The 12,135-nt window shown below is 30.2% G+C and overlaps 2 protein-coding genes across 2 annotated transcripts in view; both read left to right on the top strand.

Moving 5' to 3' along the window:
* Nucleotides 1–358: 358 nt before the first annotated feature.
* On the top strand, nucleotides 359–3,504 carry LOC145744852 (guanine deaminase-like). Its single transcript, XM_082562810.1, has 10 exons — nucleotides 359–882; nucleotides 1,037–1,142; nucleotides 1,490–1,517; nucleotides 1,592–1,699; nucleotides 1,800–1,907; nucleotides 2,046–2,143; nucleotides 2,215–2,282; nucleotides 2,440–2,545; nucleotides 2,849–3,020; nucleotides 3,098–3,504. The coding sequence occupies exons 1-10, from the start codon at nucleotides 768–770 to the stop codon at nucleotides 3,194–3,196; spliced, it is 1,008 nt and encodes a 335-aa protein (XP_082418936.1). The 5' UTR covers nucleotides 359–767; the 3' UTR covers nucleotides 3,197–3,504.
* Nucleotides 3,505–5,559: 2,055 nt separating this feature from the next.
* The window catches only part of LOC145744983 (uncharacterized), a 33,200-nt gene continuing 26,624 nt past the window's right edge, over nucleotides 5,560–12,135 (top strand). The window contains exons 1-14 of the mRNA XM_082562966.1: nucleotides 5,560–5,614; nucleotides 6,111–6,315; nucleotides 7,547–7,700; nucleotides 7,771–7,926; nucleotides 8,175–8,367; nucleotides 8,437–8,577; nucleotides 8,644–8,770; nucleotides 9,159–9,324; nucleotides 9,542–9,673; nucleotides 10,564–10,761; nucleotides 10,848–10,991; nucleotides 11,082–11,241; nucleotides 11,370–11,558; nucleotides 11,820–11,932. Of these exons, the coding sequence (XP_082419092.1) occupies nucleotides 5,560–5,614; nucleotides 6,111–6,315; nucleotides 7,547–7,700; nucleotides 7,771–7,926; nucleotides 8,175–8,367; nucleotides 8,437–8,577; nucleotides 8,644–8,770; nucleotides 9,159–9,324; nucleotides 9,542–9,673; nucleotides 10,564–10,761; nucleotides 10,848–10,991; nucleotides 11,082–11,241; nucleotides 11,370–11,558; nucleotides 11,820–11,932 (2,133 nt within the window). The remainder of the gene's footprint in view (nucleotides 5,615–6,110; nucleotides 6,316–7,546; nucleotides 7,701–7,770; nucleotides 7,927–8,174; nucleotides 8,368–8,436; nucleotides 8,578–8,643; nucleotides 8,771–9,158; nucleotides 9,325–9,541; nucleotides 9,674–10,563; nucleotides 10,762–10,847; nucleotides 10,992–11,081; nucleotides 11,242–11,369; nucleotides 11,559–11,819; nucleotides 11,933–12,135) is intronic.

The following is a 12,135-nucleotide window of genomic DNA, read 5'->3' as shown; positions in this document are numbered from 1 at the left end:
ACACTTAAATATTAATTTGTAGTAAATTAGTGACTGTTACGTCACATTGTTGTTATTTTTACGCGCTGCTATTTATCAATTAATATAACGTCACTTCCGGTGGTCCTTTGTTTTTACTTAAAGGTTTACTATTACGTGATTATTTTTAAATAATAAATAAACATACTATGACGTAACACAGGCAATTCATGATGCCGGGTTTGGTCGACGCCCACATCCACGCCCCCCAGTACGCTTTCATTGGAACCGGGGTCGATTTGCCGTTACTTGATTGGTTGAAAACTTACACCTACCCAGTTGAGAAAAAATTTAAGGATATTGAGTTTGCGAGGCCGAGATATGAGAATGTAAGTTTATAAATAACTTAGTGGACGATATATTTACATGTTTATGTCCAATTTATAGGCCTACAAAATAAATAAAACTGCTGTTTGTGGTGCGTGGGTAAATTATTTTGAACAAATATCAATTAAATTGCAATAATGTTACAACAATTAAAATGTTGACAGTCGGCCAAGCTTTTAACTATTTTATTAAACATTTTGTGTTTTAATTAAACTTTCTATAGCTCTTATATTGCCAATATAATTGGTGTGTTTTATATTTCTTCTAAATAGGCAAAATTCTTATACATTTTTGTTTGGAATAGCTTTAAATTTACGGTCCTCACTTAATTTCTCGCTACAAAGATTGATCCAATTTATTTTAAAGACTAACTTAAAAAATAATTTTTTCCAATACAAATAACCTAGGACTAAATATTGCATATGAGAGTTTATATTATTAAGGTTGTACGACATACTCTTACTAACGGAACCACAACTGCTTCTTACTATGCAACTATCCATACAGAATCAACAGTTTTACTTTGTGATATTGCAGGTAATTTTAGATTTAAAGTTTCGACTTTATTAATCTAAATATAGAAATTTATAATAATTTTTAACAATGTATTAGGACTGATGCAGTTTAAGCAATTACAGTGATTAAAATTAATTAATAAAAAGTTTTTTTATGACGTAATAATGTATTGTAGAACGCAGAGGACAAAGAGCGTTTGTTGGAAAGGTGAACATGGATGGATGTTACTCGCCAGATGATTATCAGGAACCAACCAAACAATGTATAGAGGAGACAAAGAGGTTAATAATATTTATTTTATTAGCTTAAAAAGTGTCCCAATTTTTACCAATTTTATTACCCAAAGTTTTAAGTTAGATTGCTTTTCATATCCCATTTACGGAGATCAGTTTTTGTATTTTAATTCGGGTAAGGGTGTGCTGTTGTGACGTGTTCAAGCTATCCGTGAAAACGCCAGGCTCAAGGGCGAATAGTGTGGTTTAAACTCGAAACCTTTGTTATATTTAACTCCACCGGTCGGGTTTGTTGCGTTTATATATAATGAAGCTTTTAGAGCGAGCTTTCGACTAGTTCAATAAATGCTGAGTAAAATAAAAGTTATACTTCGATTACGTTTTTATTTTTCTAGATATCTCGCAATTCACAAGGAGAAAAAGGTAAACATGTTATTTATATTTCCCTTGTTTAATACTCTAAACTTTTATTAAAACCGCAAATCTTTTTATTTTAGTACAACTTGGTGAAACCGATTATTACTCCACGTTTTGCTCTTTCCTGTACAACTGAACTCATGGGGGCGCTAGGGAGAATGGCAAAGGAAGAAAATATTCATGTTCAGGTAAAGAAAAATAAAATAAATTTTTCATATTATTTTATACATTTTGACGTAACTGAATACACTTATGACGTCACTAAATACCCTTATGTCGTCACTATAGACCCATATCAGTGAGAACGAAGCGGAAATGAAGATGGTGAAAGAAACATTCCCGGATGCGGCAAATTACGTCGATGTTTACAATAAATACGACCTCGTCACAAACAAGGTATGACGTCACAATAAACATTGTCGATGAAGTTTTGATGCAAAGGATTTAATTTTTAATTTTGTAAAAAAGCTTTTATAAAATATATTCTACAAAATTCTAAATTGTGATTAGTAAGAATAAAATAATTTAATTTAGACTTTGCTTGCTCATGGAATATACTTAAGCGACGAAGAATTAAAAGTGATCAAAGAAAAGGGGGCGTCCATTGTTCATTGTCCAAACTCCAATTTATCGTAAGTTTAATTATGACGTCATACAACCACAAATTACAATTCAAAATTTCTGACATTTTTTTTAATTTTAGGATTTGTTCTGGTCTTTTAAACATGAGAAGATTGTTGGACAATGATGTCAAAACCTGCTTGGGGACTGGTTAGTATTGTTTAAATTAGTTTAAATACATAAAACTTTTGTAGTAAAGTTATCTGTTATTAACGGTAGCATATTTAAAATCAAGGAATAATTTTTTTAATTATTATTTTTTTGAAAAAAATTTTTTTTTTTTAACGCTAATTTTTCTTTCCGCTAGACGTCGCTGGTGGGTATTCAATCACTGTGTTGGACTCGATCAGAAGAGCAATTCACGTTTCCAACACAGTTTTCATTAACTCCAATTTCGATAAAAATAAGCACAGGTTAGTCATTTAAAACACGAAAATCATTAAATTTAGATCGAAAATTAATAATTTTAACTCTCAATGTTTTGGTTTCATTTCGGAGCTCTATTAGCGTCGTCCGCCAAGTTTATAAAATGCGAAAAGAGACCGAAATTTTTATAACCTTAATCTTTCAAATCTTTCAAATTTTTATAACCTTTATCTTGCCTTGTACATTCCGCCCTTTCCACAATCATTTTAGTACAACTTGTTTGAACCGACGGACGACGCTAATAAACTTCTCCATTTCTTCTTCAATTTTTTTTAAATGTTTGTTTTTAGCCAGTTAAGTTTTAAAGAAGCATTTCGGTTGGCCACGCTAGACGGCGCTAAAGCGCTGTGTATTGATGACGTTATTGGCAATTTTATGGTTGGAAAGAAATTCGACGCTTTGTTGGTCGATTCTGACGTCACAGATACACCGATTGTGACGTATGACGACGAAACTATCTCGGTATTTTATTGGTTTAACAATAATTTTTTTATATAAAAACTAATTAGATTAATTAACTAATTAAATTGAATTTTTAGGCCACGACTCTTTTGGAGAAATTTCTTTTTATCGGAGACGATCGAAATATTATCCAAGTTTTCGTCGACGGCAAAAAAGTAGTCGATAAGTGTTCATAGATCAGGTAAAAGTTGCATCTGTACTAGTCTTATTTTTATTACATTGTAGTTTTTCATATTTTAGCTTTTCATTTTGTCCTTTATCGCTTTCAAGTTAAATTTGCTGATTCTTGTTAAACATTGTTTGATTTTCATTATTGCAATTTTCATTTCTTTATTACATTTTTATATAATTACAAAACAAAAAAAATATATATAACAAAAAAAAATGTTTTTTTTACATTTCATATATTATAACTTGAATTTATATTTTTATAACTTTGTATATAGAATCGTTTTACATTTCATGCTAAAATTCGTGTTTATATGTACAGGTGTAATTTATGCATTTATTAAACATATATTTTGAATTGTTGTTTTAATTAGAATTAGCTTCGGCAAGTAAAAAAGTTTTTTTTCTGATTTTAACCTCAAGCATGTTTAGCTTTAACGTAGCCTTAGTTTATGCACTCAAAAACGTTTTAAGCGAAAAAGCGCTTTTTAAAGAATTTAGTTTTCTTTTAGTATATGCACGCGTTTAGGTTTTTAGTAAAGTAATAGGTTTTTATATGAAGAAGAAATACGAATAAAAAATAAGTTAAAAGACTGCAATTTTAAAAAGCATTTAGAACACGTTGTGTAATACAGTTTATTGTAAAAGATGTTATATTATATATCTGGTATTTAATTTAATAAATTGTTAAGTTTTGTGTTAAACAGCTATAGGCTTTTTTAGTTTTTGTATCAAGTATGTTCTAGCTTATATTTATATAAAAAGTAAGCTTAAAAAGGATCAGAATAATTTTTTTGCTTTTACATAATTATGTTTTTAATGTATCAATGAAAGTAATAGTAATATATTACATTAATGCTATGTAAAAAAATGCCAAAATTGAAATTGGAATTTTAAAAAATGACAAAATTATTAAACATTTACATATACTAATACGGTATGACATGTATTTAGGTTTTTGTTGGTATAGAATATAGAATAATTGTAACAATAATGCGACATAAATAATGACAAAATCGACTTCATAATTACAACATGCTATAAGCTAGAATGTTGACATAAAGATTTTATGTAAAGACATGATCACCAAACCCAAGGATATTTACCTAGAAGAGGAAAAACCTTTTTTTGCACAGAAGTTAAGCGGACGTGATCGTAACACCTCAGCAGGGGATTGTGTGTAGAAAGGATAAGAAACAACAGGACTTCAATTAAATGAGGTTAATTCCTTTAATCTATCGCCCATGTGAAATACAAGCGTGACGTCACATGACACGTGACTTGAAGGTGCGTAGTCTTAAAACATTTTAACACATTGTTTCAAAAGAAAATTTTGCTTTTTTTTGACATTTTTATAAATATTTTACTAAAAAGCTTTTACTAATATAATATTGCAATATATTTAAAAAAAATTCTATTAAATTAAAACAAGTTTAAAAAAGTTAAATTTTATTATTTTTTCTATCTTTATAAACTGGTATCTCGGTCAATAATTTTAGGATAAAATAAATAGATTTTTAAGTAAATAATAATTGTTTTGATGTAACAATTGAATAACAATGGAGCTTTGTTTTTTAATAAGGTTTATGGCGACAATTATTTAATTTCGATTTTATGGACTGATTGTTTTTAAGTAGACAATTAACCGATTCAGTTATGTAGGCCATTAAATCTTTTACATTGTTGTCGTAATATGACGTCACAAACATCTAATAAGACGTCATTATCATAAAAAAAAATCTTGTTTATAGTTATTTTTATTTAATTAACTTTATATTAATACAATTTGCAAAATTTTGAAATTTTAATTAATTTTAATAATAATAAGAAGTTTTTAAAAATGTTTTTTTGTAAAAATGTTAAAAATATTTTTGTTTTTACCCAGATTTGAAATTAGGGTTGATGGAGGTTTAAATAATAAAAATTTTGAAAAATATTTTTGAACAAAACTCAAAATGTGTTTTGACCAAAGTCCGAAACCCTTTTTCTTATTCTCTTTAACTCTCTCGTTTCTCTCATTTAACTCTCTCGCTTATATCACGGCAGGTCATCCCGACACAGCGGGAATCAAAAACAAAGCGACGAAAAAAAAAAGAAAAAGGCAAAATTTTCGTAATTCTTAAACAACTTCTCACACGTTCTGCATCCACAAACGTTCAGTGCCTTAACAAGACGAGTGTTCTCGTATTTGTTGCCTATACTTTATACTATACACCAGGAATCTTCAAAATTTTGAGTATTTCTCTCGAGTTGAGAGCGGATTTGACTTGAGTTTTAGATGAGCAAAGTTTGAGTTTTTTTTTATTTTTATGCACGAGGTCCCAAAGGCAAAGGTAGAATAGGGGAACTACCTAAGGCGAACGTTTCAAAAATGGAGTTTTGGACAATTTTTGTCCTGGCTTTGCTGGCAAATAAAGTCGCACCAAGTAAGAACCTTTTTTTTGTTTTTTTTTGAAATATTTAAAATTTTAAAACTAAAAATAAAAATTTTGTAAAAAAAATCTAATTTTAATTTTTAATAAAATTTTTTCTGTTTATTAAAGTTTTTTTTTCAACGTACACAAAAATGTTTATTTATTTGTTGCCCTTGCCTTCGGGCAGATATCAAACGCGCTGTGTGGTGATTTACGACGTCACTGAACACGAGATTATGACGTCATTAATTACGTATTAATCTTCTTTTAGGGAGATTACCCTCCGAAGTTGTGACGTGTCCTTCAGTTTGTTTAGGTAAAAAGTTTTTTTTTTAGAAATTTTTTTTAGAAATTTTGGCTAAATAGAAAATTGCTATAAATGCTAAGATAAATTTAAAAACAGTTTTAAACTTTTAAAATAAATATTTGCTGCAATCAACACTCTTTTTACGTTATTTTTATATTATCAAAAACTAAATATATTAAAAAAATAATTTTTGTTGTACAGAAAGCCAAAGACTCGGCTTCCAATCGGGTCAATCTTACATTTACAATTACGAGGCTCAAACTGTAAGTCACGTGACCGGAACAGCTGACCAAGCCGCCACGCTTGGTTTCACAAGTGACGTCATCGTTAAAGTTTTAAGCTCGTGTGAATTTTTGGTCAAGTTTAAAAATGTTGAAAGTTCGAGCGAAAATGCGAAGGAATTGAGGTAATTTCAAAGATTTTCTAATAATCTTTTTATGCATGTTAAAATTGCACAAAATTTCGAATTTTTAGACAAATTAATCAAAAAATTCTTCTACTAAGGCTAGAAATGCTTAAGCTTACAGCTTTTGCGTTTACTAGTTGTTTTATTTTTAACCAAATATTTATTAGTTAGTTACAAATTACTTTATATATTAATTTATAAATTATATTACTTAGAAAAATGCTCACATAAAGCTAAAAACCCTTAATTTATAGCCTAGACCGTAAATTAGATTGCAACCGTAAATTAGATTGCTCTATTTTAAAACATGTTAAAAACCATATAACACAATGGTATAATAAATTTAACGTAACAAAATTCGTTAAAAACATTTTTTCTAATTAGGGAATAAATCGAGTAATGTGAACTGGGTTAATAACCTGACATCCACATTCGATATAAACACATTTACTTTAACCAGGATGTAATATCGCTTTCAAACTAGGCCAAAACGAAAACAATTTTGTTTTTAAAATAATGTAAACCCGATTGAACCCAGTTTAAAGGACCGGAGTCGCTGTAGCGATTTATGTTAAATAACATGTTTTTGTTTTCTTGGTTCTGGTTTTAAATCTTAAACTCAAAAGTTTTGAAATATAATTTTTCAGTATAATATATATGCCCTTAATTATCATGTGTCAAAACGCACCTTTTTATTACTTTTATTTATATTATACTAGTGAATATAGGGTGTGCATTTAAATTGTTGTAATGGTCACAACTCCCAACCAATATTTACCTGCAGTAATTTACCTACGCACCACAAACGGCAGTTTTAATATTTCACAGGGATATTTATTGGACATACATGCATATATATTGTTCACTTAGCTATATGCGCATTTACACACTCTTTAAATTAATAAAAAACGTAAATATATGCAACAATTTTATTAATTTAAAAATATCACAAAATCTACGTTTTTTAAATGAAAGTTGCCCCTATATCTAAATATTTATTTAAATTTTGTTTTTATAAAAACAAATTATTGAGTTCGGACTTTGGTCGATGTTAAATTGGACTTAGTTCGAAGCGAAAAATTTTTTATCTTCGCTTGGCAGATGCTGGTTTTACCTTAACATGAATACTTCTGGTCAACGTCTTTATTTATTTTAATAAGAACAACATTTTGTTCAATTATTTTTATAAGAAAAATTTGTAATTATTTTTTTTAATATTTATTTTTTTTAGTGACGCACTTACACGTCATCCTCTCCAAGCGAGTTGGCAGGATGGTGACGTCACGGGGTTGTGTTCACATAGCAACGACCCCAAGTGGGTGTTAAACGTCAAGAGGGGATTTCTTTCAAGTTTGCAAAATAATCAACAAACCCAACTTGTTGAGGTAAAAATTAAAAAAAATAAATAAAAAAAATAAAATAATAATTTTGGTTTATTTTCTTTTAAATTAACAGAGTGACGTCATTGGCGACTGTATGACGTCATACGAGCGAACAGAATCCATTAACGGGGGATTCAATGTACGGAAGACCAAAGATTTTAACAAATGCCTCGGCGAAAGATTTGAAACAAATTCGGCCATTTTGTTCAACAAATACGACGCTGATTCGGTAAGTTCTCAAATACAAAGATTTTCTTTTAAGAAAATTTTTTTTTAAGTATGTGTATTAGATGTATTTGATTTATTCTTGGATTAGATTTAGGTTAGGATTAAATTTTAATAAACATTTTTGTATAAGACGAAAATAAGTAGGTTTAAATTATATATATTTAAAAAGCGCTGTCTGTATATAACATTTTTGATCTTTTTCCATTTTAATATAAAATTATTTTATTGTTTTATTTTAATGTTTTCCAGACCCGAAAATCCCTCCTCGACTCCGCCCAGGAATGCAACGAAACATGGTCGGCAGTGGGCGTGCTGGAGCATTCGGTTTGTGTCGAAAAACATTTGTTTCGACCCTTCTCATACCGGGGAAACGGAGCGGAGACGGTTGTCAATCAAAATATGAGGCTCGTGTCCACTCAACCAATCAGTGATGACGTAGAACGTAAGGATTACGTCACAATTAATAAATAAAAAACTTTATCCAGAAATTAAATATTTGGAATTTTTTTAGGATTAACAGAGAACGAAGTTCGACGAACAACAATTAAATTCGAACACGAAGACAACCAAAACACAATCACCGACGAACAAACCGAGATTATGACGTCCCTTGAGAATGTCTGTGACCTCATAAACAACAATGCTCCATCAGGTATTTAAAAATAAAAAAAAACTAATCTTTTTTTCTTATTTTTTCTAATAAATTATTTTATGTTAGCTGAAATCCCGGCCGCTTTTCTTCAAATTATCACTGCTTTAAAACCATTGAGTAAATCAACAATTCAAAGTATTTGGAAAAATATTGAAAGCGGGATTATTTGCCCGGAACAACAAAAAAAAATTAGGTAAAAGTTGAAAAATATAAGAATATTTACTTGTTATATTGGTTTTTTATTTATATAACATCTGGGTTTTTTTCTGGTGATATAAAAGTTAAATTTGTGTAAATTTCCAATATAATTTTAGACTAATTTCAATTAAAAAAATGAATAACTTTTAAACGATATTTTTGCAAGAAATAAACAAATTTATTTGTTGACATTTAAAAACTTAATATTTAAAACAAATGCCGATATTATTACGTCATAAACACTGTGCCCCTTGGCCAGTATTAGTTGATTGTTATTAGCAATAACAAACGATTTATTGTTGAAAGACAATCGTTTAATTATCCTCTTAATTTGATATATAGGAACTTTCTAAAAGTAACATAAAATAAATTTGTAAATTTAGACAAATGTTTTTGGATGCTGTACCTATGTGCACATCGTCAGAATGCGTCAAATTTTCGGTCACAATGATCAATAATGACGTCATAAACCCAAGTGAAAAGGCGAACTGGGTATCTGCCTTTTCTATGATTTCAAACCCATCGGAAAAAATAATTGAAGCCATTTTGGTAAGTTGGTAATCCTATGCACCGGGTTCGAATCCCAGTACTGGATTTTTTAAATATTTAAATAGTAATATCAAGACACAATATTTTTGTAAATAACATCAGAAAAAAATATGTTTTTTTATAAAAAAAGTCACACTAAATAAGTAAATCTTTTTTAAAGACAAAATTAATACCAAATATATAGTTTTTTTACAAATGTCGATTAAATTTAATTTAGCCACTTCTACAAGCTACTCCTATAAGCACTGAAGCGTTTTTGACAACTGGAACTTTAATTCACCGATTCTGCTTCGATAAAACAAACTGTGTTAAATATGTGGCGGTTTCACAGGCACTTGACGTACTACAGGTAAGCATACCAAGTTGTGCGTTTTAGTCTTTGTGTTTTTTTGTATATATTTTTATCCTCGATGTGGGAAGGTGGACTGCACCACCTTAACATAGCGTAACACCAGTTACCCCAACCCAGTTTCAAGTTGGCTTTGTCAGTTTGGAATGTTATTTGGTTATAGTTGCCTGATAATTAAACTGCTGAATAATTTTTGGCTTAGCAGGCGTACATACCGTTTATAGCGTATTGCTTAAGAGCGTTAAAATATAAGAGCAGTGTAAATTAAACCCACGACCTCATGGTGGTGTAACACTTCTACACAACGCTGTCGGTATAACTGTTATAAAACCTTTATTTGCCAAATTAGTTTCAAAGTCTACTTTTTATGTTATTGGCCTCAATACACTAAGCTGTAGTGATTAGATGTATTATTAACGTTAATTAGCCTGATAACATTGCCCTGACTCAGTCTTAAGTTGTACAAGTTTGATATATTGTTGACCTGACAACCTAAGTCTTTTAATAACCTGCCAATTGGTAATTAAATTTTACGTTTACGGCTTGGTTAGAGGGCGAGTGTCAAGTTGTAATGGTTTAACAACATAATTAAATGCGACACTTCACAATTCGACAACTTGAAACCTACATTTAACATTAGCTAATGGGGTTAAATGTGTTAAAAAACTTGCCATTTTTAACACATATTTGGGATCAGTTGTACTCGACGGTTCTTATTAAACTCACGTACTTTGCGATCCTAGCTAATTCTCTTTTGTATTTTACGGTCCTGGCTAATTCTTTTTCATACATTATGGTTTCAAGATTTTTCGAGAACCGTTAAGTACAATTGATCCCTTATTTTTATATGCTTTCTAACCATTTAACTTTTTCATTTCTCTGTTGCCTAGGAACCGCTTGGCGCCAATTGTCACACGACAAACGAGGAATCAACCAAGCGTATTATACTCTCTCTCCGGTCGCTAGGCAACGCCGGACTCGCAACATCTGCAAGTACGCTCAGCGCATGCGCAATGGAAGAGCGAAACCTAGCGGATGTTCGAATCGCGGCAATGTCAGCTTTTAGAAGAATGTTGTGCGATGAAGATGTAAGAATCCGAGTCAAATTTGAAAAAACATTTTTGCAAAAAATTATTATTAAAAGATAATATACATCAAAAATATTCATTTTTAGCGATCAGCAATGCGTAGTATTCTCTCTGACGTCACAGAGGATTCAGAAATTCGAGTATCTGCTTACGTCACTCTGATGCAATGTCCGAATCTTGCACTGGTACGCCATCTCGTGGCAATGTTGGATACAGAAGAAGTGAATCAGGTTTGTTAAATTTTTTAAACTATTTTTTGCTAATTCTGTCAGAATTTGAACATCAGCAACCCCGTTAATATCAATACGTTTTACACTTAGGTTGGTTCTTATATTTGGAGCCACATAATGGAAGTAAAGAGTTCATCTGATCCGCTAAAATCTTACATTCAATCCTTACTTGCTGGGACGAAATTAAGTGAAAAGTTTAGCAAGGACAAGAGAAAGTATTCGTCCTACTACGAAAAATCGCTCTATTCAGGTTAGATTCCCTTAAATAAAAATTTGTAACTGATTAAAACCAAGATGCTCATATAACCTAGCTTTACAAGTATAGGTTATATAGATTGATTGTTAATATTTTAACTTTAACTTTGTGTTTATATTTAGAAACTTTGAATCTTGGTGGTGAGCTTGATGGCGACCTCGTGTGGTCAACAAAGTCGTTTATCCCCAGGAGTGCAAGGTTAAACTTGACGGTTGATTTATTTGGGGCCGCTTTTAACTTATTTGAGATTGGGGGAAGGGTACAAGGAATAGAAAGAGAATTGGAACGACTTTTTGGGCCAGCAGCTAAAGGTAATTCAGCAAAAATTTATTACTTTAATTAGAAATGCATTGATACATTATTTTTGTAAGTTAATAGTTTTTTTTAACTTATTCTAAAATTGAGGATAAATTGATATCTACAAAGGGGTTTTCTGATATGTCCACGTGTAACGTGATTTTCAAATTTTTAAAAGTAACTCTGCAATTATTACGTTACTTATGTTTCTAAAAAGAATGATTATGGTGTTAAATTGTTACCAATACGATTTTTATTTGGTATTTCAATTACAGACAATGCGTTTTTGTCAACTATTTTTGGAGTTCAAAATAATCGTGAAAAACGGGATGCAGTTGCGAAGTACGATGAAAAAGTTTCTCAAATTCAACAAAATAATAATGTTAAGGTTAGAATTATAACATATTTACGTTAATATAAAGTGTTTTTCCTAATTTTATTATGTTTCTAAAATATGGAAAATAACTAAAACATAAAAGAAGTGGTGCTCTATTAGCGTCGTCCGCCGGTTTATAAAAGCAAAAAAAGCAAAATTTTACCCTCTTTTGCATTTATTTTAGTACTTCCCTTTCTACCCTATAAACCGACTGA

The sequence above is a fragment of the Corella eumyota genome, chromosome 3 (assembly GCF_963082875.1).
Source record: "Corella eumyota chromosome 3, kaCorEumy4.1, whole genome shotgun sequence".
NCBI classification, from domain to species: domain Eukaryota; kingdom Metazoa; phylum Chordata; class Ascidiacea; order Phlebobranchia; family Corellidae; genus Corella; species Corella eumyota.
The sequence above is the reverse complement of the archived record's forward strand: the minus strand, read 5'-3'. Positions and strand labels throughout refer to the sequence as shown.